This window comes from Hippocampus bargibanti, linkage group LG19, assembly GCF_051943395.1.
Source record: "Hippocampus bargibanti isolate YZ-2025 linkage group LG19, ASM5194339v1, whole genome shotgun sequence".
Taxonomy (NCBI): Eukaryota; Metazoa; Chordata; class Actinopteri; order Syngnathiformes; family Syngnathidae; genus Hippocampus; species Hippocampus bargibanti.
Genome location: NC_142752.1, coordinates 5340500 through 5364023, shown reverse-complemented (window position 1 = coordinate 5364023; position 23524 = coordinate 5340500). Strand labels below are relative to the sequence as shown.

Here is a 23524-nt window from a genome sequence, read left to right as displayed (position 1 = left end):
GACTGCTTTATTTCTTGTAGATGATAGTTGTCCATGTTAAGCGCTTTGTTGCAGCTTTAGCTGTCCTTCATTATTATTTTTTTTAATAATTGTCCTCGCGAAATGCTCAAACCAGACATACATAAAATAACCCCCATAAAAATAAAGTTGATGGCAAATAACATCAACTGTTTTTTTTTCTTGCTGGTTCCCGTCAAGAGATAGCAAAGACTTAATTCATTCACTGCCAGACGTGCAAAAATGTGTCTACTCCAGTGCCAGGGTTTTTGTCATTGTCACTCAAATTCCAGGACCCACAGAATATTGAGTTTTAGGACTACATAAATATTCAATGCAGTCTAAGAAACATCTTCTTTCATCATAAAAATGATATGGGTCTGGAGTTATATGAGCTTGAAATGAGGGTGGCTGTCCAAAATACAATGCAATACATACATATTGTTTTATATAGTACTTTAACAATAGCTGAAGCTGGAACAAAGCGCTAACATGGAAAAAAGGGAAATACTGCCCTCTTGTGTCAGGAAAAAAAACATTGTCAGAGGTCTGACCAGCGCTTTATTGGCATTCCATGCAAGAAAAAAAAACAAACCCGAACAAATTTGGGAATAGCGCTTCACATCATATTTACAATTCCCGAATAAATTCAGAAATGGCAGTAAATGAGTTAATAATGGGCGGATTTTCTTAATGTTAGCTGATTAAAATATTTTGTTTCTTCGCAGGGTATCAACGGCATCCTAGCGGATGAGATGGGACTTGGGAAGACCGTACAGAGTATCGCCTTGTTGGCCCACCTTGCAGAGGTACGTTATCTTACAGTACTAGATTGTTTTTGTCCGTTGCCCTTCAAAACTATACGCTGTATTTATTCAGTCAACTGCTAGAAGACATGACATTAGCATTCTACCAATTCTCATGAGCATTAGTTCCTCATTACATTCTTACTGAATTCAGCTTATTGCTGTTTGCCCTAACTCACGGGTGTCAAAGTCAAGGCCCGCGGGCCAAATCCGGCCCGCCACATCATTTTTTTTCAGCCCCCGAAAGCAAATCAAACTTGTTAAATTCCATGATGATTGCTAAAATCTGAGCCAAAATTTCATATTGTTGGATGTCAACCACAATAAAAGTCATTATTCTTGACTTCAGATTTGAAAACGAGTTATTCATAACGGCCCTCGAGAGGAAACCATAACTACAATGTGGCCCGCGACTTTGACACCCCTGCCCTAACTTGTACTCATCTGCAGCGACCCGAAAAGTCAAGGGAAAATAAATACAATATACACTTGAATATACACTTTTTTTCATCTTAACACAGAGAGACAACATCTGGGGCCCCTTCCTCATCATCTCCCCCGCATCGACGCTTAACAACTGGCATCAGGAGTTCTCACGCTTCGTTCCCAAGTTCAAGGTGGGAATTTTTAGCACGCTCCATTATTTCACGCCATTAGACATATGCTCACTAGGAGGCAGTATTCTACTTAAATACAGTTCTTGCCACTCCCGAAAATAATGTATGTGCCATGGACTCACAAGTCTGTTCCCTGTGACTCAAAAAAAAAAAAATCAGCTCGCGGTCTATTCTCTTAATGAGCTGTGAAAAGAGCGTATTACACAATTTGAAGATAAGCTTCCTCAAGACTGACTGAAAACAATTGAGTGGCAGCCAGTGTTGATTGATGTAATGATGCAGAAATGCTTTTCACATAGCGTTTGTCAGTGACCTCAGAACACATGCAGTGATTCATGCTTGTTGCTGGCTTCCCTCGGGATCATTGTGCTGGTTTTGTTTTTAATCGCCGTGTTTTTGTGTTATTTGTTTTTTTTCCTACGAATATTGATTCACATCATTTTATAAATATACATGGTTCAATACAGACACCCCCCCAATTTACAAACGCAATACGTTCCGAACGGTCGTTCGTAAAGTGAATTTGTTTGTAAGTTGCTTCAGTGCTATATTTTATCATAATAATAATAATAATAATAATAATAATAATACATTCATTTATAAGCACCTTTCAAAACTCTCAAGGTCACTTTGGAGTCACATGAAAAGTTTTCTTTCTGTGGGTGAGCAGCGGCAGCCACATGCGCCAGCATTCACTCAACCTGGAAGTAACTCAAATAGATAGCAAGCTAGCTAGCTGGCGAATAGCTAGCAAATAGATAGCTAATAGCTAGCGAACACATGCACGCTAGGTACAAAGTGGACATATAATAGAGGACAAAATAATCATTGCAGCATGTGTGCACCAAGCGGGATTTGTACAGCGCAGCCAGCTTTACAGAGACAACAATAGTTTTTTTTTTTTTTTAGCAAAAGCCCCGGCTAGCTGTATGAATTGCGTTGTTCTGATCTTTTTCTGATCAAACCAATGATCGGCCAGCGTTTCATACCTCTGCACGCGATAAACTTTGGATGGAATATATGTTTAAGACTTGTATAAGTACCGGTATGTTTAAGGTTTATATAAGTATGTTTCAGGCTTGTATAAGTAACCTGTATTGGTTTGTACCGAAAAATAAACATTTAATAAAATATATGCTCTATAAAGATATGTACATGTACAACTGGAGAAAATACTACATATGTTACCACAAAAATGTTCGCATGTACTGTTGTTCGTAACTCGAATGTTCGTAAGTAGGGGAGCGTCTGTATGTTTTTGATGTAGTTATGTTTGTCCCTCAGGTTTTGCCATATTGGGGGAACCCTCATGATCGCAAAGTTATTCGTAAATTCTGGAGCCAGGTAAGCAAGCACTAAAGATGCGATCAATACTTTTTTTTCTCCTTATGATTTGTAATAAAGATCTGCCATTCTGTGCTTTCAGAAAACCCTCTACACTCAGAATGCACCGTTCCACGTCGTAATCACCAGCTACCAGCTGGTGGTCCAGGACGTCAAGTACTTTCAGAGGGTCAAGTGGCAGTATATGGTTCTGGATGAGGCTCAGGCGCTAAAAAGTAGTACAAGGTAAACGTATGAGTGTATGATACTGTTTGTATTCTTAAAAAAAGACAATCGCACTAATCTGGTGATTTATTTTTTATCATTATTTTTTTTTAGTGTGCGGTGGAAGATCCTCCTCCAGTTCCAGTGTCGAAACCGGTTGCTCCTCACGGGGACGCCCATCCAAAACACAATGGCCGAGCTATGGGCCTTGCTTCACTTCATCATGCCCACGTTGTTCGATTCCCACGAGGAATTCAACGAGTGGTTCTCCAAGGACATCGAGAGCCACGCCGAGAACAAGTCGACCATCGATGAGAGTGAGTACACGTCTGCTTGAAGTTGGACATTTAGTCGGTAATTGTCTTGGAGATGCAAACGTGAGATCATATAACCTAGCAATGAGTTTCTCAAATGACTTGGAGGCAAGGCTGGTGGAATATCTGCCATTTTCAAGCTAATAACATTTACAGAACCTTTGTCGTAGCAAAAACAATAGTGAAGCTGAGCTTCAGCGTGATTGAATTCACATATTAGCATTAGCATTATTAGCTTCTTGTCAACGTTATATTCTTTGTCTCGCAGACCAACTTTCGCGACTGCACATGATCCTCAAACCTTTCATGCTGCGCAGGATCAAGAAAGATGTGGAAAACGAGCTCTCAGATAAGGTATTATACACACATCATCTTTTTTCCCACCTCATGGGGGACCTCACACACTCACACCCCCCTTTTATGGGAGTCAAAAGTTCACCACTCCCCCACATTTATCTTTTTCCTTTCGTCTCACGAGATTACGGTCACGTCAGGCGTCTTTCTTTGGATTAATTACTTCTCCCGAATGCTCCCAACCCAGATTGAGATCCTGACCTACTGCCAGCTGACATCTCGGCAGAGGTTGCTCTATCAGGCCCTGAGGAACAAGATCTCCATTGAGGACCTGCTACAATCCTCCATGGGAACGGCCCAGCAGTCCCACAGCACCACGTCGTCGCTCATGAATCTGGTCATGCAGTTCAGAAAGGTACAAATTGAATTTAGTACCGCTTGATTGTTTTGCTCGAGTTGATATACAAATAACACATTTTTTTTTTTGGTGCAGGTGTGCAATCACCCGGATTTATTTGAGCGGCAGGAGACGCGCTCTCCTTTCCACATGTCCGTCGCGCCCTACGTTTTATCCAAATTCCTCTATCGCCGCGGCCTCCTCCGCGCTCACAGTCAGGCCACAGAAAAGTAAGAATGGCGCCCACAGTCCAGAAGCAGAACTGAGCTTCACCTCACAAACTCTCTCTACATGTCTCTCGCAGGTCACTGCGTCTGCTGCTGTCTCCCTTTTCCCCATATAACATCCAACAGTCGCTCTTTCATAGGAAAAGTGAGTGGCTATCCAAAAGATAAACGGCCCATTTTGTTTGTTTCTTTATATTTTATATTCTCTTTGTCAACCAACCCAGGCGACGATGAAGGAAACTGTTTTTCCTTCCTGCGTTTTATTGACGTGTCGCCGGCGGAGATGTCCAACCTCATGCTGCAAGGCACTTTAGTCAGGTAGGTGCCTGAAATCATGTTTTATAAATATATATAAAAATATATAAATTCATTCGAAAATGTTCACAGGCCAGAGACGAGATGAATTCTGGTAACGTCTAATTTAATCTGCATGTTAACTCATTCACTGCCAGGCATGCAAAAATGTGTCTGCTCCAGTGCCAGGTTTTTTTTCCATTGTCACTCAAATTCCAGGATCCACAGGATATTGAGTTTTAGGACTAGAGAAACATTTAATGCAGCGTTAGAAACCTTGGGCTCTCTTCTTTCGTCAGAAAAAAAGAGTTAATTCCTAAATTATATGGGTCTGGAATTATATGAGTTTGAAATGATTGCGGCTGTCCAAAATACAATGCAATATTGGTTTATATAGCGCTTGAACAGCAGCTGAATCTGGAACAAAGTGCTTACCATTGAAAAAGGGAAATGCTACCTCCTTGTGTCAGGGAAAAAAACATTGTCAGAGGCCATGGCCAGCACTTTATCAGCACCCAAGCATGAAAAAAAAACATTTTTTTTTCATGAATATTCACTTAACCGCTATCCCTGTCTTCCATTTCCACAGGTGGTTAGCCCTTTTTCTGTCCCTGAAGGCAGCATACCGACTACATTGTCAGCAGCTCTTTGCCCTCCAGGAAGAAGGGGACCAAAAGGGGACGTCGCGGTCTAGGACACTGTCTCGCAATGACCTCCTTGTATGGATCAACAGACCTTCGTCCTTCCCCAACACCCAAACCAGCCCTGTGCTACGGGTAGGAGAGATTCATTCAGCACAACTGCCAATCCACGGTTCATAATTGCCAATAGATGGCACCATGCAACTATAATGTCTCTTCACCACCATATCACAAATAATTATGCATTTGGAACACAGGGATGGTAATGTGTGTAATTTTTACATCTCACAAGCAATATTTGTCTGAATAAGAGAGAATGGGGTTAAACACTATTTAATACAATCAAAATACCGTATTTTCTGGAATATAAGGCGCACCTTCAATGAATGACAATTAAAAAACATTTTCCAGGCATAAGGTGCACCGCATTATAAGGGGCACCTTCATTGAATTACATATTTTAAAACATTTTCCATATATAAGGCGCACCGGATTATGGGGTCAGCTTTTGAAAAACATTTCTTTTAGGTGCGCCTTATAGTGTGGAAAATACGGTACTTGTGATGGTTCCTGCAAACATTTATTAGTCATATCTCAAATTTTTGCTCTCAATTCAAAGCCAGAGCAAGATTGCTTTTCGTCGATATGTGTCATACATGTGACTTAAGTGCACAATATTTTCATTTCTGGTGTTTAAAGCCAAAATGTAGCCTTTTTTTTGCCCCCACGTGGATATCGATACCTTCTATTTTTTTTGCTTCAGAACCTGGTCTTCACGGCCCTCAGGCCTGGCATGGTAGGGCACGCCGACGCGACCATCCACTGTCGACGTTCTGCCACCTCCCGATTGTGGCCGTGCCAGCCTGCGCTCCCGCCCAAGTTCCTGCTCGCTGCCACGCCGAGGGTATGTATGTTGTGTGTGTGTGTGTGTGTGTGTTGGGCGGTTAACTCTGATATTGACATACAAATAGCCATCCAAAGTCTGCATGCAGTTCATAATTTACTTTATATAAACTATGATCTCGTCATTTAGGTCACGGCAGTTCCCATGGAGTGCTACTGCGCCGATCGAAGCGCCGAGCACGAGTGGCGAGTGACGCGGGTCGGCGGCGGTGCCGTCTTCAAAGAATGCTTCCTCTACGGCACACCCGACCTGGCCTCCGACTGGCGGCTGAAGTCCGGCGCCTTCTTCCCGCAGCAACCCGGTGGCGTTATGGCGGTGTTCCCCGAGCACGGCTGGTCCTACATCCGGATACCAGGTAAGTCACGTGGCGTGCGGGTGTACCGTAAGCAACATGGAACATCCCGGACACTTTTTTAGGTACACATGCAGAATCTACATAGATTTTAACTCATTCACTCCCAGACATGTGCCAAAATGTGTCCACTCCAGTGCCAGGATGTTTGTCATTGTCACTTGAATTCCAGAACTCACAGAATATTGAGTTTTAGGACTACCTAAACATTCAAGACAGCGTTAGAAACCTTAGACTCTCTTCTTTCATCAGAAAAAAAGAGTTAATTCCTAAATTATATGGGTCTAGAGTTATATGAGGGTGGCTGTCCAAAATACAATGCAATACATACATATTGGATTGGATTGGATGTACCTTTATTCGTCTCGCAGTGGAGAATTTTACATTTCACAGCAGCAAAGTTATGAAAGGAAGAGGAAAGGAAAGAAAGAAGTAGAAAAACAAAATACAGGAGCTGCTGGAAAGGCAGCCACCCTCGCGGCGCCATCTTTAAGTAAAATAAACAAATAATAAGACAACAGAAAGACAAAGTTTATATAGCTCTTTAACAACAGCTGAAGCTGCAACAAAGCGATGACATGGACAAAAAGAGAAAAAACAATTGCCAGAGGTCTTTATTGGCACCCAAGCATGAAACAACAAACCCCAAACAAATTCGGGGATGGCGTCATATTTTCAATTCCCGAATACATTTGTGAATGAGTTAAAATACTGTATTTTCTGGAATATAAGGCGCACCTTCAACGAATGACATATTTAAAAAAACCTTTTCCCATACATAAGGTGCACCGCATTATAAGGGGCAGCTTCAATAAATGACATATTTTAAAATGTTTTCCATACATAAGGCACACCGGATTATGAGGCCCTTGGTCAGCTTCTGAAAAAAAAAAAATATTTATATATATATACAGTGCAGAAAATACAATACATACTGTACGCTGTATACATACTGTGACGCTACGAGCAGTAATGAGGAGTTTAGCTTCCCAGCTTTATTTCCGACATGCGCACTCCACCGCGGTGTGAGGGGTCTGTGGGAAATGCCACAAAAGGTCAGCTCAGGGTTGAGAAAGCGAGTAGAACGGGGCCTGTCAGCATCCTCTACCTTTGTATATATCCACGTGTGTGTGTATGTGCGTGTGCGTTATCACAATCGATAGCGGACGTGCACTCGAATCGCAGAACCTGGCTCGGCGGAGTTGCGGGTCACTCTGAGCAAAGTGCAGGCTGATGGATGTGCGGCAGGAGAGAGGCCACCGCATTTGTACACACAACACTTCCCTTCTCACTGAAACGCTCACGATGATAAACGGTAACTTGTCATACTTTGTGTTGACCAACCTCCTTTTTGGCCGCAAATCTCTTTGGCAAGGGAGCGTGAACCCACGTGTTCTTTTTTTGTCCAACTTTATGAGCTCTTCGAAACATCATCCCTTGATGAATTGAAGACAGCTTAGAATGCAAAAAAAAAAAAAAAACAAAGAAGTACCTGCTTCCGATTTGGGCTCATTTGTTTCTCGGATTCTGCCAAAATATGACGGCTAGATTTTGTGCAAAACAGTGCTGACCACCTGTTTGACCAATTTGGTGTCCAAATGTGAACCTGCCCCCTCTTAACCTGTCTACAGATGTTGCTTCTATTTGAATTTTCTGAGGTTCTGTTTATGACCAGCGAAATGAACGTAATCGATCATAGTTTCAAAAAATTTGAAGCACTGTATTACAGTCTGCAATCTCCAGTTTGCTGCGGGCGTATATTTATCGAAAATATAATAATGAAACAGTAGAAAATGCATATAAAGCCACAAATGTTCAATTCTGGTGACTAATAGTCATCTCATGTAAAACCAAATGTTATCTCCATACAAGATGGACAAACATCATACCTGTCAAACTGCCGTATTCTGTACGATTTTTGCACATTTTTAGATGTGTACGGCGTACTAGCAAGTTTGTATGGGAAACGCAAAAATTGTTCAATATAATTTTGCGATATTTTCGATTCCGTTTTTGTCCTTAAATATTAGCAGTAATGTTAATGATAACAAATATTGGTACAGTGATACCTCGGTTTTCGACCATAATCCGTTTCAGAAACCTGTTCGAAAACCGATTTGTTCAAAAACCGAAACAGCACTTTCCATTAAAATCAATGTAAAAAATCTTTATCCGTTCAAAGTGTAGAAAACAACTTTTTAACTATTTCATCGCATAAACCGGATAAAAACTTAATAATAGAGCAGGTCATGTGTAAAATTCTATAAAAACAAACTTTTATTTTCACCAATTTTTAACATCAACATTAACAGTGTACATAAAAATCTCTCTATCTGTCTGCCACGGGGCGTGTTGGCACCTATCCCAGCTGTCATTGGGCAAACACAAGGCACACTAACTTTTCAAACCATCCTCTGCTTGCTTTAAAATCATACTATTCAGGAAATCTTAACCAAATATGTCAGCATTTTCGTAAAAATAAACCAACAACAATATTAATGCGTCGGTCACAATGAGACAATGAGGAAGACGTGACATCTAAGGAAGTGACGTATAAGGAAGCACAGGGTAGTCGAGTGATGCATTCAGATGCACTCAGTTTGGTTGAGAACCAAATTTCGGTTGTATACCGGGGCATAAAAAACATGACATTTTTGGTTAAAAACCGAATGGGATGAGAACCGAGACGTTCTAAAAACCGAGGTTTGACCGTACTTGTAAAAAGCAAAGTCGACCACTGAGAAAACAAGTGGAATTTTATTTTGAAATCAGTTAAATTCAACACTTTACCGTGTTTTTTTTCTCGCCGTTATATCATTCATATTTTTTATAAACATACATCGTAAGAACACAAATTAAAACTACTTTTCAAATTTAATTTGTCCACAGCAAAAAAAGCCACAGTGATCTACAACAAACAACATACTTGATTATTGCGAGAAATATGTTGTAACTTGTTAAAAGTATTCATGTTAACATGTGAAATTTTGTTAATAAAATTGCACAATGACAAATTCAGAATCAGAAAGCATTTAATAGTCCCACAATGGGGAAATTTACACACCTTTTTTTATCATTAAGTAAAGAAGAATTGAGTCGTGAGTAAGGTCACAGCGTCTCGCAGTTTGACAGGTATGCAAACACGGAGATGAATAAATTGTACGTTAATCCAACCACACGAAAAGTAATCATCCATCCCCCACAAAGATAAATAAATAAATTTTTGTCGCTTGCTTTTTCTCGTAAGTGTTTTTGTACCAGAGTGTGAAAGCAAAAACAAACGTTTGCGTGTCTCTGTGAGAACCGTCTAAGCGCTCCTGTGAAGTTACGAGGGAGGCGGACAAAGCCAGGAAGTTGATGTACTCCTCATTGTTCAAGCGCTTCGGAACACTATTAGATGCTGTGTGTGTGTGTGTGCGTGTGCGTGTGTGTGCGTGTGTGTTTGCCAAGCCTTGCAAAGAGTCCTTTCAAAATTCCTCCATGTCGCCGTGTGTTTCGTAGGCCGTGAGGCAATCTCAGGCCTTGCTTTCTTACTGTGCGTCCCAGTCTGACGCTTCTTTCTCAGCCTCGGGAGGAAGGAAGTGACCCGACGGCGCGGCACCCGTCCTCCTACGAACACATTGTTGCCACATCAAGGCTCAAGATATTGTACAGTAGCTCGGACGAAGTTTCCCACTCCCCCCTCCGACCTACCCACCCTCACTACACGTTTCAGAACAAACGCTTGAATGACTGTTTGTTTTGACCGGCGTGGCGTGAGTGCGATGGTATCAATCGTGGAATCTAATCAAGGGACTTATTGAGGAATGAGTCCACACAGGAGGAAGAAAAAAACAAAGCCCCTGGGCCACGTTACAGTTTGCATTTTGCTTGATATTTGCATTTTGCTTGATATTTTTGTATTGCATTGTACCACCCTCATTTCAAGCACATATAACTCCAGACCCATATAACTTTGGAATTAACTTCTTTGACTTATCTGGCTGGCTAGCTGGCTATCTAGCTGGTTATCTATTAGTTATATAGATAGCTAGCTGTCTGACTATCTATTATATATCTATTGGCTATCTCTTAGCTAGCTAGCTTCCTATCTTTTTGAGTTAATTCTGGGTTGGGTGAACGCTGGCGTGTGTGGCTGCCGCTGCTCACCCATAGAAAGTACTTGTGTGATTGAAAAGTGACCTTGAGAGTTTTGAAAGGCGCTTATAAATGAAATGGATTATTATTATTAATATTATTATAACTCGTTTTTTTCAGATGAAAGAAGAGAGTCTAAGGTTTCTTACGCTGCAATAAATGTTTATGTAGTCCTGAAACTCAACATTCTGTGGATCCTGGAATTCGAATGACAAAAACCCTGGCACTGGAGTGGACACATTTTTGCACAGGTCTGGTAGTGAATGAGTTAATCACCTATTTGTGAGGTGCTTTCATCCTAGCTTGCGATATTGCGTTGTGTAAACTTGTGTGATAGTGGGAAGGAAATATAAGGTTAAAAAATAAAGATTAAATGAAAATATAAATTCCTCACAGAAACCTGATATAGTGTATCCAACCTCCAATTCATATTTTATTATTCAATGGGAATATATCTTAAATATGTCCTGTTATGAAACAAAACTGTGTTGCTCTCACGCTTAAGGATTTATTTGCTGAACATTCCAGCACGACACCGAAATAACCTTCCGCTGCTGTCTTTGCATCACCTGCGCCACTAACGGTAATTATAAGAATAACCCCCCCCCCCCCCACCACCCCTGGCCCTACTTCCACAAAATCACAGTCTTCTCACAATGCTCGCGCCAATTGACCGATCGCGGGCACGATGAGATGTGACGTCGAGGAAAACGCCGTTGAAACGATTGTGTTTTGGAATGCGTAAGCTAGCATCAATCGTATCCATGGGAGAGAAACGCCGGCGTAACCGACATCGAGGACTGTGGGAAGTGCAGCCCTGGCTTTCCTGTCCCTTCAAAGGAATGCCGCTCATGGGTAAAAAATGGCAGGAAGTGCTCTGATAAAGGGAGGAGGGGGAGGGGGCACAGATCAACACGACCGGGCTGCCTTGCAGCTGACTGGCACCGTTGACCCCTGGATGGAATTTAGTCCAAAACAAAATGTCTAGCTCAGCAAGTTGAAGGCCCAAAACAAAAGCCGGGATACGTAGCAATTCTCGAAATGGACTGAAGGGGGAGACATTGCCCACACAATTAGCACAGTCCCTTTTTTACAGTTTATTTATTTATTTGTAATTTTTGTGGCAGTAATTGACTCTAATGTCAGAGTCAGTTCTTTGGTACGGAACACAGCAAGTCTTCATCTGGCTGCGGCACCATTACTGCATGTATGTGGGCATGAGTGGCGTCACGGTCCCCCCTGGTTACATGTTTAGAGGGGAACCGGTTTGGCATCCCACATAAGAACTTGGTACATTTGGTACAGGCTAAATAATAATAATAATATTTCAATTATAAGCGCCTTTCAAAACTCTCAAGGACACTTTACAGTACACGCTACACTTTCTGTTACTTATGCTAACGCAGCAGTGCGGCGCTAACTGAGTATGACCACCACACTAGAAAGGCTTTTCAGTCTCTTATTGCAAGGTAATTTAGCCCCATTGGTTTCTCAGTTTCTCAGTCAACGTTAGCAAGACCAACTGGCACCATTTTGTTTTCCCAATACTTTAGAATATGAAACCCAGAACGTGTATTGTTGGCTATCTAGTTGGCTAGCTATCTAGCTGGCTGGCTGTTAGCTGGCTAGCTGTTGGCTATCTGGCTATCTATTAGCTATTTATTAGCTAGCTAGCTAGCTTTCTGTCTATTTGATTTACGTCCGGGTTGAGTGAACGCTGGTGCGTGTGACTGCCGCTGCTCACCCACAGAAAAACATATCCTGCGACTGTAAAGTGACCCTGAGAGTTTTGAAAGGCACTCATGAAATGAAATGTATTATTATTATTATTGTTATTATTATATTTTACGTCAGAATTTTTCTGGGTAAAGTACATTTTCCAGATTGTTTTATTTTCGTCAAATTTTACGCTTTTAGTATCATTTTATAATTCTATAGTATTTCCATTCCCAACGTTCATAACTCGAGGCCCCCTTTGTCAATAAGTTTCCAATACCCAGTATCCAAAAACCACCCACATCTGTCTGCAAAGACCATGTGCTGCCATCGCCGCGACTAAATTAAATTAAATTAAACTTCCCTTTCGATGGTAGCAAAGTTGCGGCTGGCTAATATTACCATCAATTGTACTACCGGACAAGTATTGCCTCATTGACTTATTGATCGGGCTGTATAATGTATCATGATACAGTGATGTATCATGATACAGTAATCTGACGGCACATTCGATCGCACCTTCGACCCCCATCTGTCTCCATTTCTCACATAACCGACCATCCATCATCTTTCACCAAGGAGATCGGTCACCACTTCTCTCCGAGATGGCCCAATTCCAGAGTGGTGGTGATGGCGGGAGGTGGGGGGGGAGTACAGGACAGGACAAGAAGGGCCAGCGTGGCGTATTAATGAAATTAGCGCCGTTAGTTGGTTTGGGAGCATTAGGCGCCAGGCACCGGGGCTAGGCCGGGGTTAATTATCTGGCAGCAGGCCTCTAATTGGGTCAGGACCGTGTCAGGCCTCTGGCTCTGGCCCGGCAGGGATTGGATTACACTGTCGGGGGACAGGCAGCCGGAGGGGGTATGACGGGCGGATCTTTTCTTTTGGTGACGGAGGATGGTGAAGGAGCTGTAGGGGGTACGGAGGGTAGAGAGGAGGGACGACGCGGCTTTATCTGCCAGCAGGATGCACGGGCGGGAGGGGCCGCCTGGGTTTAACACCCCTTTTGGACTGGATTGGATTGGAGTGTGCTTCTGTTGGGTAAGGGGGGGGATGGATGCTGGTTATGTGAAAGCAAGGCAGGTGGTGAAGCTTGATATGTGTATCCATGGCAACAACAGAGTGGTGTGACACCAAATGGGATTTGCTTGCATTTTGGGGTGTGGCGGTCGCCATGCTGTCATCTTTGGTGCAATATTTGTTTTTGTGATGTGATGTGATGTTATCTAAATTCTCATAGTTGGATTAAAAAAAAACATTCACTTTAGACACCTTGAACTCATTCACTGCCATTCACCAATTTATTGAAAATGTGACAGACCGGCATTCCCGAATTGTTTTTTCTTGTTTGGGTGTCGATAAAGCGCTGGCCATGGCCTCTGGCAATGTTTTTTTTCTTTTCCACAAGGGGGCATTTCTCTTTCTTCCATGTTACCGCTTTGTTCCAGCTTCAGCTATTGTTAAAGCGCTAATATTAAATACAGTAAAGTCTCGTTATATCGATAGTACTGCTTATTACGATACTATTTCTATGAACGCAAGGAGAAAATTTACATGCCGCAGGATCGGATATATCGATAGTCCGGTTATATCGATATTTTTTCCGACTCCCGAGAATATCGATATAACGAGACTTTACTGTATATAAAGGTATTGCATTGTATTTTGGACAGTCACCCTCATTTCAAGCTCAGAAACTCCAGACCCATATAATTTAGGAATTATCTCTTTTTTTCTGATGAAATTGGAGATTCTAAGGTTTCTAACGCTGTATTTAATGTTTATGTGGTCCTAAAACTCAAGATTCTGTGGGCCCTGGAATTCAAGTGACAATGACAAAACCCCCGGCACTGGAGCGGACACATTTTTGTATACTGTCTGGCAGTCAATGAGTTAAAGTAACAAAAACAAAATTGGGAAAAAAAATGACCAATTTCTTGCTCATCCTCAAATCCCGAGAAACCGCTCAAAATTGCGCTTGTCCCCATTCCCTACAACCGACAAGGCCGGTGACCCAGAGGCGAGCTCGGGCAATCACTCCCCCGGGTGTTTCCCTTGTTCACCGCTTCTATTAGTTCCTCTTTAACACCACTGCATGCCCTGACCTTGCTCGGGCGACTGCCCCACAAGGTCGCAGGTCGTAGTTCAATCATAGTGCACATTAGCATTGAATGCTGCAAGTCCGGGAGGAAAATGTGTGAAGGTTTTGTTTGGCTTTGCCACCTGTGATGAGACGACAATATGAGTGATGTGACATACAACCATTCAGTGAGGCGTTTGATATTAGTCGGTCTTCGCAGAGGATAAAGAATATCACTGGCAGTACCGTTATATTTGTGTGTCTATATGGGTTCAATATATTGCTTAAAGGGTTTGGGCACTGCAACATATGTAAATGAAGAGTTCGCATTAAGCTAGCGGTCCTTAAGGCTATTTTGTACGTTCTGACAAAGGTGTGCAACGGCAATGAAAAGCAGCCATGTTTAACAAATTCACTGCCCTTCCCGAATTTATTCGGGAATTGAAAAGTGTGAGGTGCAGCGCCATTCCCAAATTTGTTCGAGTTTTGTGTTTTCTTGCGGGGGTGCCGATAAAGCGCTGGCCAGACCTCTGGCAATGTTTTTCTCCTTGTGTGCAGCATTTGCCTTTTGTACACGTTAGCGCTCTGTTACAGCTCCAGCTGCTGTAGAAGCGCAATATAAATCATTTGTATGTATTGTATTTTGTACAGTTGCCCCCATTTCAAACTTAGATAACTCCAAACCCATATAACTTAGGAATTAACTTTTTTCTGATGAAAGAAGAGCGTCTAAGGTTTCTTACGCTGAATTGAATGTTTATATATTCCTAAAACTAAATATTCTGTGGGTCCTGCAGTTTGAGTGAAAATGACAAAAACCCTGGCACTGGAGTGGACACACTTTTGCACATCGTCCGGCAGTGAATGAGTTAAATATCTGCATCATCTTGAAATTCACAACGGGTGCGTGTGCCAATAGTTGAATCAGAATCAGTCTCCCCATGGGACTCTCTGGCTTGACCCTGGCAGCTGACCCCGGAACAGACCAGGTGGACTGGGGGTAGTCTACGACCCCCTCGGTTTGACCGTCAGCAAGTGGTCAGCGTCGCGTGACCCGTATATTGTTCCGATGACATTATTGCCTCATCAAGTGGCCTTTTTTCTGCACTTGTCGAAACGTGGGCCTCTGCCAACTGTTTTTCTCCATTTTTGTTCTTTTGTCAACGACGGATATGTCTCACCTCTTTTCTTTGTACTTTCTCCCACTTGGATTCTCCCGCACGGCTTCCTATTAGCAGCCCAGTCAATAAGGTCCGAGGCTTCTTTAACCGATCAGCTTGCTTTAAGAGGATTGAACCTCACCGAGCTGATCTGTTCTGGTGAAAGGAGCCTTGATCCCCGAGAAGATGGATTATTGAGGACTTGCATTGATTGGCAGGATTGTGGATGAGATACGAATGAAGATGGCAGCTTTTTGTTTAAGCAGACGGGAGACTTACTTAAATGTATGCAAGTCTTCCTTATTTTATGTTATTTTATTTGAGTGGAATAAAAAGGGCCCGTTCAATTCCGCGCATACATTTATTTTTTCATATGTTTAAAATAAACCTACAGAATATCCTGATGAAAAAATATCAAAACAAAAATGTCAAAAAAAATTCTGAATATGAGACAAAAATTTATAAAATGCTTGGTTAAAAATAAAGAAATAGATCAATAAATAAATAAAGAGATAGATCAATAAATCTTTAAAATGGCATTTTCTGTGTAGCTCTCTCGTTTCTATATATAATTCTATTTTATTTATTGCCTTCTATTTGTGATTGTATTTTATTTATCGTACCTATGCTTGTCTGTGACTGTAAAGTGTCCTTGAGAGCATTGAAAGGCAGTTAAAATGTAATGTATTATTATTATTATTATTATTATTATTTTTATCAATAATAATAATAATAAATACATAAATAAATACATAGAGATACTGTAGATAAAGAGATAAATAGATGAATGAATGAGTACGATGAGACATATAAATAGATAAATACAGTAAATACTGAATATTAGACAAAAAATAATAAAATGCTTGGTTAAAAATAAATAGATAAATAATAAATAAATAGATAGAGATACATGCATAAATACATAATAAATAAATGAATACAGAGATACTGTAGATAAAGAGATAAATAGATGAACGAATGCATACATAAATAGATAAATAAATAGCTAAATAAATAGAGAGATAAATGAATACATAAATACATAAATAAATACATAGAGATACTGTAGATAAAGAGATAAATAGATGAACGAATGCATTTATAATAAATATATAAATAGATAAATACAGTAGAGAGGTAGATGAATGAATACAGTAGAGAGGTGAATGAATGAATGAATGAATGAATGAATGAATGAAGTCAAATTATTGGTGTCTCCTTTCCTTGCAGATAAGGAGAGTCTCATCACGGAAAGTGGCAAGCTTCACACCTTGGATATCCTGCTGAGCCGACTAAAAATCCAGGGACACAGAGTCCTCATCTATTCCCAGATGACCCGCATGATCGACCTGCTCGAGGTAAAAAAAAAAGCGCCCATCAATGCGTTTTTAAACTTCAGCCAACCAAAACCTCACCATTGATGTTGTGAAGCATCTATTGAAGTTGAACAATCCCTCATTAGGATTCATCGATACGCCCCACCTAAATGTTGTCATTAAGATTCATGTGTTATTCATCGCAGACAAATGCCCATTAAAAATATGTCTGTCAGGTGCATCTAAGCCTGTTGTTTTAAGAAGCCCCCTCCATCCCCCCAATGTCCTCGAATCAGCCTGCCGGTCCCTCGTTAGCGCACTCATTAGGTGTATAATTAACAGGTCCGGGTTAACGAGCAGGGTCTCATCTGGAGGGGACATGGAAGAAGCCAGATGGGTTGACGAAGGGGTGGTGGGTGGCGGGGTGGGTGACAGGAGTGGCAAAAGCCCCCGGGGGTGTTGAATCCAAGACAAAAAAAGGGAGAGGAATGAGATGAAATGGAAGGATCCACAATGCTTTTTTTTTTTTTGACTGACGCCATAGACTTTTATCCGGGTACTTAACTCATTCGCTGCATTCACGTATTTATTATTGAAAATATGACTTAAAGCTCCATTCCCGAATTTGTTCGGGTTTTGTTTTTTCACGCTTGGGTGCCGATAAAGTGCTGCCCGTGGCCTCTGGCAATATTTTTCTCTTCCACAAGGGGGCGGCATTTCCTTTTTTCCATGTTAGTGCTTTTTTACAGCTTCATCTGTTGTTAAAGCGCTATATAAACCAATATGTAAGTATTGCATTGTATTTTGGACAGTCACCCTCATTTCAATCTCATATAACTCCAGACCCATATAATTTAGGAATTAACTTTTTTTTCCCCGATAAAAGTTTCTCACGCTGTCTTGAATGTTCATGTAGTCCTAAAACTAAATATTCTATGGGTCCTGGAATTTCTTCTTATTATTATTATTATCATTTGCTAGCTATTTTCTATCTATTTGCTCTGGCTGGCTAGCTAGCTATCTGGCTGGTTAGCTACCTAGCTAGACATCTAATAATAATAATAATAATACATTTCATTTATAAGTGCCTTTCAAAACTCTCAAGGACACTTTACCGTCACAGGATATTTTTCTTCGCTATCTATCTGGTTGGCTATCTATCTAGGTATCTTTTGGCTATCGATTGGGTAGCTAGCTAGCATTCTATCTATTTGATTTACTTCCGGGTTGAGTGAACGCTGGCGCGTGTGGCTGCCGCTGCTCACCCGCAGAAAAACTTATCCTGTGACTGTAAAGTGACCGTGAGAATTTTGAAAGTCGCTTATAAATGACATTTATTATTATTATTATTATTATTATTTCAATGACAAAAACACTGGCACTGGAGTGTACACATTTTTGCACGTCTGACAGTGAATGACTTTAAAAAAATATGTTCCTAGAAACCCATTCATGCACCCTGCAACGCAATAATGTCATCAGTTCGACACTCGAGTGAACGCTTGACCTCAAAGGGTTCATTATAATAAAAAAAAACATTGAGGTGGCCATCTTTGATATTTATTGAGCTACAAAATAAACAATAGCAACCTTTTACATTGTGCATCTGTTGTATAAACACACAATAGTAGCATCATTTTCAAGCTGCCTTTCCAGCAGCTCCTGTATTTTGTTGTTCTACTTCTTTCTTTCCTTTCCTCTTCCTTTCATAACTTTGCTGCTGTGTTACTGCTGTGTGTGTAGAGTGAACGCTGGCACGAATGGCTGCCGCTGCTTACCCGCACAAAAAAAATCCTATGACTGTAAAGTGTCCTTGAGAGTTTTTAAAGGTGCTTAGAAATTAAATATATTATTATTATTATTATTATTATATTTGTAAACAGTTTTTAATCACAGTACTCCTCCTGGCCACTTGGGGACAATATAAGGCAAACAGACGTGTATATACTGTACATGGAGACGTCTCAGTAGTTTGGACTGGGGGGGGGGATACCTCCGCTCCGCCTGGCATAGCAGAGAAAAAAAACAGCGTTGAAAAAAACGCTCATAAGGCGGCTGTTTGCCAGTGACCTCATACAGTAATGGATGGCGGTGACAGCATCCCCTCAGCTAATGGGTTAAAGAGCCCTCCCACCCCAAATGATGCATTGGAGCCACCCCAGCCGACTTCTGGGGCCCGTCGCAGATGGACTTGATGAGCGAATGAGCGCTCGATGCTAATCTCTGTCATTAGCATCATTGTTTTTGTCGCCGGTCGGCTGTTCACTCCCGTTGACACGGGTGTCGCCGCGGTGATGGATCGTGGAGACCTGGGTGGCCCCCCGAGAAGAAAAACATTGCTCTATAACGCCGTTTCTCACGAGTGCATGAAATTCTTGTAAATGTCGAGATATCAGCGCTGGAATGAAAATGAAGCATTCCATTTTAAATGCTGTGTTGACAACAAATACGATCCGATTTTAATCAATCTTTGGTTTTTAGAGGGGGAGGGGGATGCCATGGTGGTGGCGCTTACATCGTGTCAAATCCAAGCTATCATCACTCCAACTCAAAATGGCGGCGCGTTTTGATGCCACGCTGACCGTCATGTTTCACAACGTAGAGGTCAGAGGTTCTAGAGGGCGTATGAGGGAGGGGGGGGGGGGGTAGCGCTTGAAAAGGCAGATCAACATGTCACCTCATCACTGCTATTTGCGCTGACCTCTTTGCTCTTTAGCCCCCTCAGACCCCACCCCGCCAACAGCTTGGCAGACTTCTATGCGGATCGGATGTTGACTTAAATGTGGCTTGAAACCGGATCGAAATATCCAAAAAAATACCAAAAACATGAATTTCATCTTGTTTTCTTGAGCCATTTTCCTCTCCGTTGTCCATTTTAGGAGTACATGGTTTACCGCAAGCACACCTACATGCGCCTAGACGGTTCCTCAAAGATCTCCGAGCGTAGAGACATGGTGGCAGACTTCCAGAGTCGGTGGGTGGATATTTATTCCCGATATTTCTTTACATTAGTTCAATCCAATTTTGACTCATCTCCTCTTTTTTTTCACGATCTCCTATCAGGACGGACATCTTTGTATTCCTGCTTAGCACCAGAGCCGGGGGGCTCGGAATTAACCTGACTGCGGCGGACACTGTAAGTCACTGATCCACTGCTGAAAAAGACGCTTTGATCCTCTCTTCTTTCATCTAGAACTGCTTCATGTCACAAAGAGGGTACAGCAAATGCTGAAGAATGAATGACTCTCTGCGTCTTTGTGTTGTCATATTATTTGTTATTTTGTTTTTTTTTTCTCCAAAGATGGCGGCGCGTGAACACGCAGCGGCTCCTCTCTCTCCCAACAAAATTGGCATTTTCATGTTTATTATGGTTGTCAAAGTCATGATAAGTGCCTTGCACGCTCGGTCCCAGAGGACAGTAATTTCATCTGTGCTGTATGTCATGCATATTTGACAATAAAGCTGACTTTGACATTTACGTGACTACGCTATACTAGCATATATGTCGTATATGATCAAACCTTCAGCAAACTTGGTTCGTTTATTGATCAATTTGTCTTCCTCCACTTCGTTTTGTTCTAGGTCATCTTCTACGACAGCGACTGGAACCCCACCGTAGACCAGCAGGCCATGGACCGGGCCCACCGGCTAGGTCAGACCAAGCAGGTGACTGTCTATCGACTCATCTGCCAGGGGAGCATCGAGGAGCGTATCCTGCAGCGAGCCAAAGAGAAGAGCGAGGTTTGGTGATAAAGAAGATGTCAATTACAAAAGTTGACTTGAAATCATTCGAATGACATCTCTGTGGTTAGATTCAAAGGGTGGTGATATCCGGAGGGAATTTCAAACCTGACACACTCAAGCCCAAGGAGGTGGTCAGCCTGCTGCTAGATGACGACGAGCTAGAAAAGAAATGTGAGTTTATTTTTACTTTTTTATCTATTTAACCCACAGGTGTCAAAGTCATGGCCCGGGGGCCAAATCCGGTCTGCCACATCATTTTTTTCGGCCCGCGAAAGCAAATCAAACTTGTGAAATTCTATGATGCTTGCTAAAATCCGAACCAAAATTTCATATTTTTGGATGTAAACCACAATAACGGTCATTATTCCTGACTTCAGATTTGAAAACTAGTTATTCATTCATTTGTTGTGCCCTTGATATGTAATATGTGGAGGGGATTAAACATTCGAATGGCTTCCCCTAATTCATAACGACCCTCGAGAGGAAACCATAACTCCAATGTGACCTACGGCAAAAATTTTGACGCCCCTGAACCAGTGGCAGGCTGTGGATTTCATCGCTAGGCCTTCAGTAGTGCTACTTCTGAATCAATCCAGACTGAAAAAAAGTGTGATGTGATTTACTACAAGTCCACTAGAGGGTACCATTAGACCGACCTTTCTTAACTCATTCAGTGCCATTCCCGAATGTATTCGGGAAATATGATGTAGAACATCATTCACTAATTTGTCCGGGTTTTGTTGTTTCATGCTTATGGTGCCGATAAAGCGCTGGCCAGACCTCTGACAATGTTTTTTCTTTTCCACAAGGGGGCAGCAAATATCTTTTGTCCATGTTCGCACTTTGTTCTAGCTTCAGCTGTTGTTAAAGCGCTATATAAACCAAGATGTATGTATTGCATTGCATTTTGGACAGCCGCCCTCATTTCAAGCTCAGATGACTCCAGACCCACATAATTTAGGAATTCACTCTTTTTTCCCACCACAACAGGGTAAAAGTAAAAGAAAGGAAACAGAAAGACAATTATTTATTACTACAAAAAAATATTTATTATTACAAAATTATTTAATAAGAATTCATGAACATAATTATCATCAGTCCATGAGTGATTCAGATATTTTTAGGCCAGCAGAGAAGGCTTTGCAGGCCTTGACTGTCTGCCATTGTATTTAAAACATGCATATATCTAAAAATGTAATTCAATTCTATTTTTACATGCAGTGCGCCAGAGACAGGAAGAGAAGCGGCAGCAGGAGGAGAGCAGCAAGGTTAAGGAGCGCAAGAGGAAAAGGGAGAAGTATGCTGAGAAGGTAACAATAGTGTAGAAGTGATTTGGGGACCCCAGAAGTGATATGTGAGGTCTTGGAGGGCTTCACAATCCTCCATTTTGCGTGTTTGTTTGTGACAGAAGAAGACTGAGGAATCCGAATTCAAGAGAAGGAAGGAGTCCAACTTGGTCATCTTTCACGCACCCTCGGCCGATAACTCCAACTTGTCTGCGGACGGCGACGATTCCTACATCAGCGTGGAGATGGACTCGAACATGCCCAGCCCTTTTAGCGAGGTGAGACCCCAGGGGGGATTTGCGAATTCACGTCTCACATCCAGTAACGTACATGGCGTCTTATTCTGTGTGCTTGTCTCCTTGTGATACTTTCGGCCATCAGATCTCGCTGAGCAGCGAGCTCCAAGCTGGCTCGCTGCCGCCGGACGCCGACGAGAGCAGCAACGACATGCTGGTCATCGTGGACGAACCGCTGACTTCTGCGGCTCAGTCGCGAGCAACCAACTCCCCCGCCTCGGTATCTTTGTCCATCTCGGACAACATGAACGGTACAGTGCTCTCATACTATACTATGGATATCGTATTTTCCGGTGTATAAGACGCACCCCAAAGCCTTGATTTTCTTCAGAAGATGACCCTGCGCCTTCAAGTTTGAAAATAAACCATTCATTCGGGGCACGCCTTACACTCCTGTCCGCCTCATACACCGGAAAATACGATAACTAAACATGGAGACACCAACATATCTACCCGAAATGGGTCATTTAATTTCCCCGAACACAAATAAAGCCAATGCCCATTAAAAAAAAGTGAATGTATTTTCACTGGAGACAACAGCACTTCATCACCCGGGCACTGAGATACACCTAGCGTAACAGCATCACTGCAGCTCTGCTTACCTTTTATTTTTGTATGGCTATTTTAATTCATTGAAGGAGCGCCTTATAGTCCATTGCGGCTTATAGATGGAACAAGTTTAAAAAGACACCATTCATTGGGGGTGCGCCTTATACTCCGGTAAGCCTTATACACCGGAAAATACGGCACTAATATACTATCCACACTTTTACACTTGTGTTGAAGTGCACCTGGCGACATGCATTTCATCTTTTTATAAACAAGGCCTAAGTCGTCACCCCTCCCAAGCTCCGCCCCCGAGTCCATCTTTGTTGTAATGTGTAAAGTGGGCTGATCTTTTTTGGTTTAGTGCGCTCAAAGAGATTTTGGAGACCAGTGACAGGGAGAATGCACTGGTGTATTTCACAAACAATAGCACCTGACAATGGGGAAAATATGGGAAAAGTTGTCCATGTACAATGCTGTGTTAAAGGTCCGCCTCTGATTTAAATAATGAAACCGAATACATTTGTGAACCGCAAAATACCCCCAAAAAATGTAAAATATTTGGAAAAAAATATTACTAATATTGTGGAAATACAAAAATCAGGGGAAATATTTGCCCCCAAAAATATTGGATGAAAATATGCATGAAACCTATTTTGAAGAAAGAAAATCCTCATTTTTTATGCAAACAAAAAAAATAAAAATATGAGGGAATACCCTTGGAAAAATATTAGACCAAAGAGCAATGGAAAAATACTGTATATTAGGTGAAAAAGATTAAAGCATTAGAAGCATTTCAAATATAATATATGATTTAAAAATTAAATTATTCAACACTAAAAAATAATTATG

At 41.7% G+C, this 23524-nt stretch overlaps 1 protein-coding gene across 3 annotated transcripts in view; it reads left to right on the top strand.

Moving 5' to 3' along the window:
- Positions 1-23524, top strand: part of ino80 (INO80 complex ATPase subunit) — a 30490-nt gene that overhangs the window by 5015 nt on the left and 1951 nt on the right. For 2 of the 3 annotated variants that reach the window (XM_089022291.1, XM_089022288.1), the window contains exons 14-34: positions 726-806; positions 1325-1420; positions 2705-2764; positions 2847-2989; positions 3083-3285; positions 3551-3636; positions 3824-3991; positions 4070-4203; positions 4278-4345; positions 4425-4518; positions 5084-5270; positions 5899-6039; positions 6169-6394; positions 16715-16842; positions 19680-19774; positions 19864-19936; positions 20383-20541; positions 20613-20715; positions 21766-21854; positions 21953-22108; positions 22212-22377. In XM_089022291.1, the coding sequence (XP_088878417.1) occupies positions 726-806; positions 1325-1420; positions 2705-2764; positions 2847-2989; positions 3083-3285; positions 3551-3636; positions 3824-3991; positions 4070-4203; positions 4278-4345; positions 4425-4518; positions 5084-5270; positions 5899-6039; positions 6169-6394; positions 16715-16842; positions 19680-19774; positions 19864-19936; positions 20383-20541; positions 20613-20715; positions 21766-21854; positions 21953-22108; positions 22212-22377 (2656 nt within the window). The remainder of the gene's footprint in view (positions 1-725; positions 807-1324; positions 1421-2704; positions 2765-2846; positions 2990-3082; positions 3286-3550; positions 3637-3823; positions 3992-4069; positions 4204-4277; positions 4346-4424; positions 4519-5083; positions 5271-5898; positions 6040-6168; positions 6395-16714; positions 16843-19679; positions 19775-19863; positions 19937-20382; positions 20542-20612; positions 20716-21765; positions 21855-21952; positions 22109-22211; positions 22378-23524) is intronic. The other variant, XM_089022289.1, reaches the window with a different exon arrangement.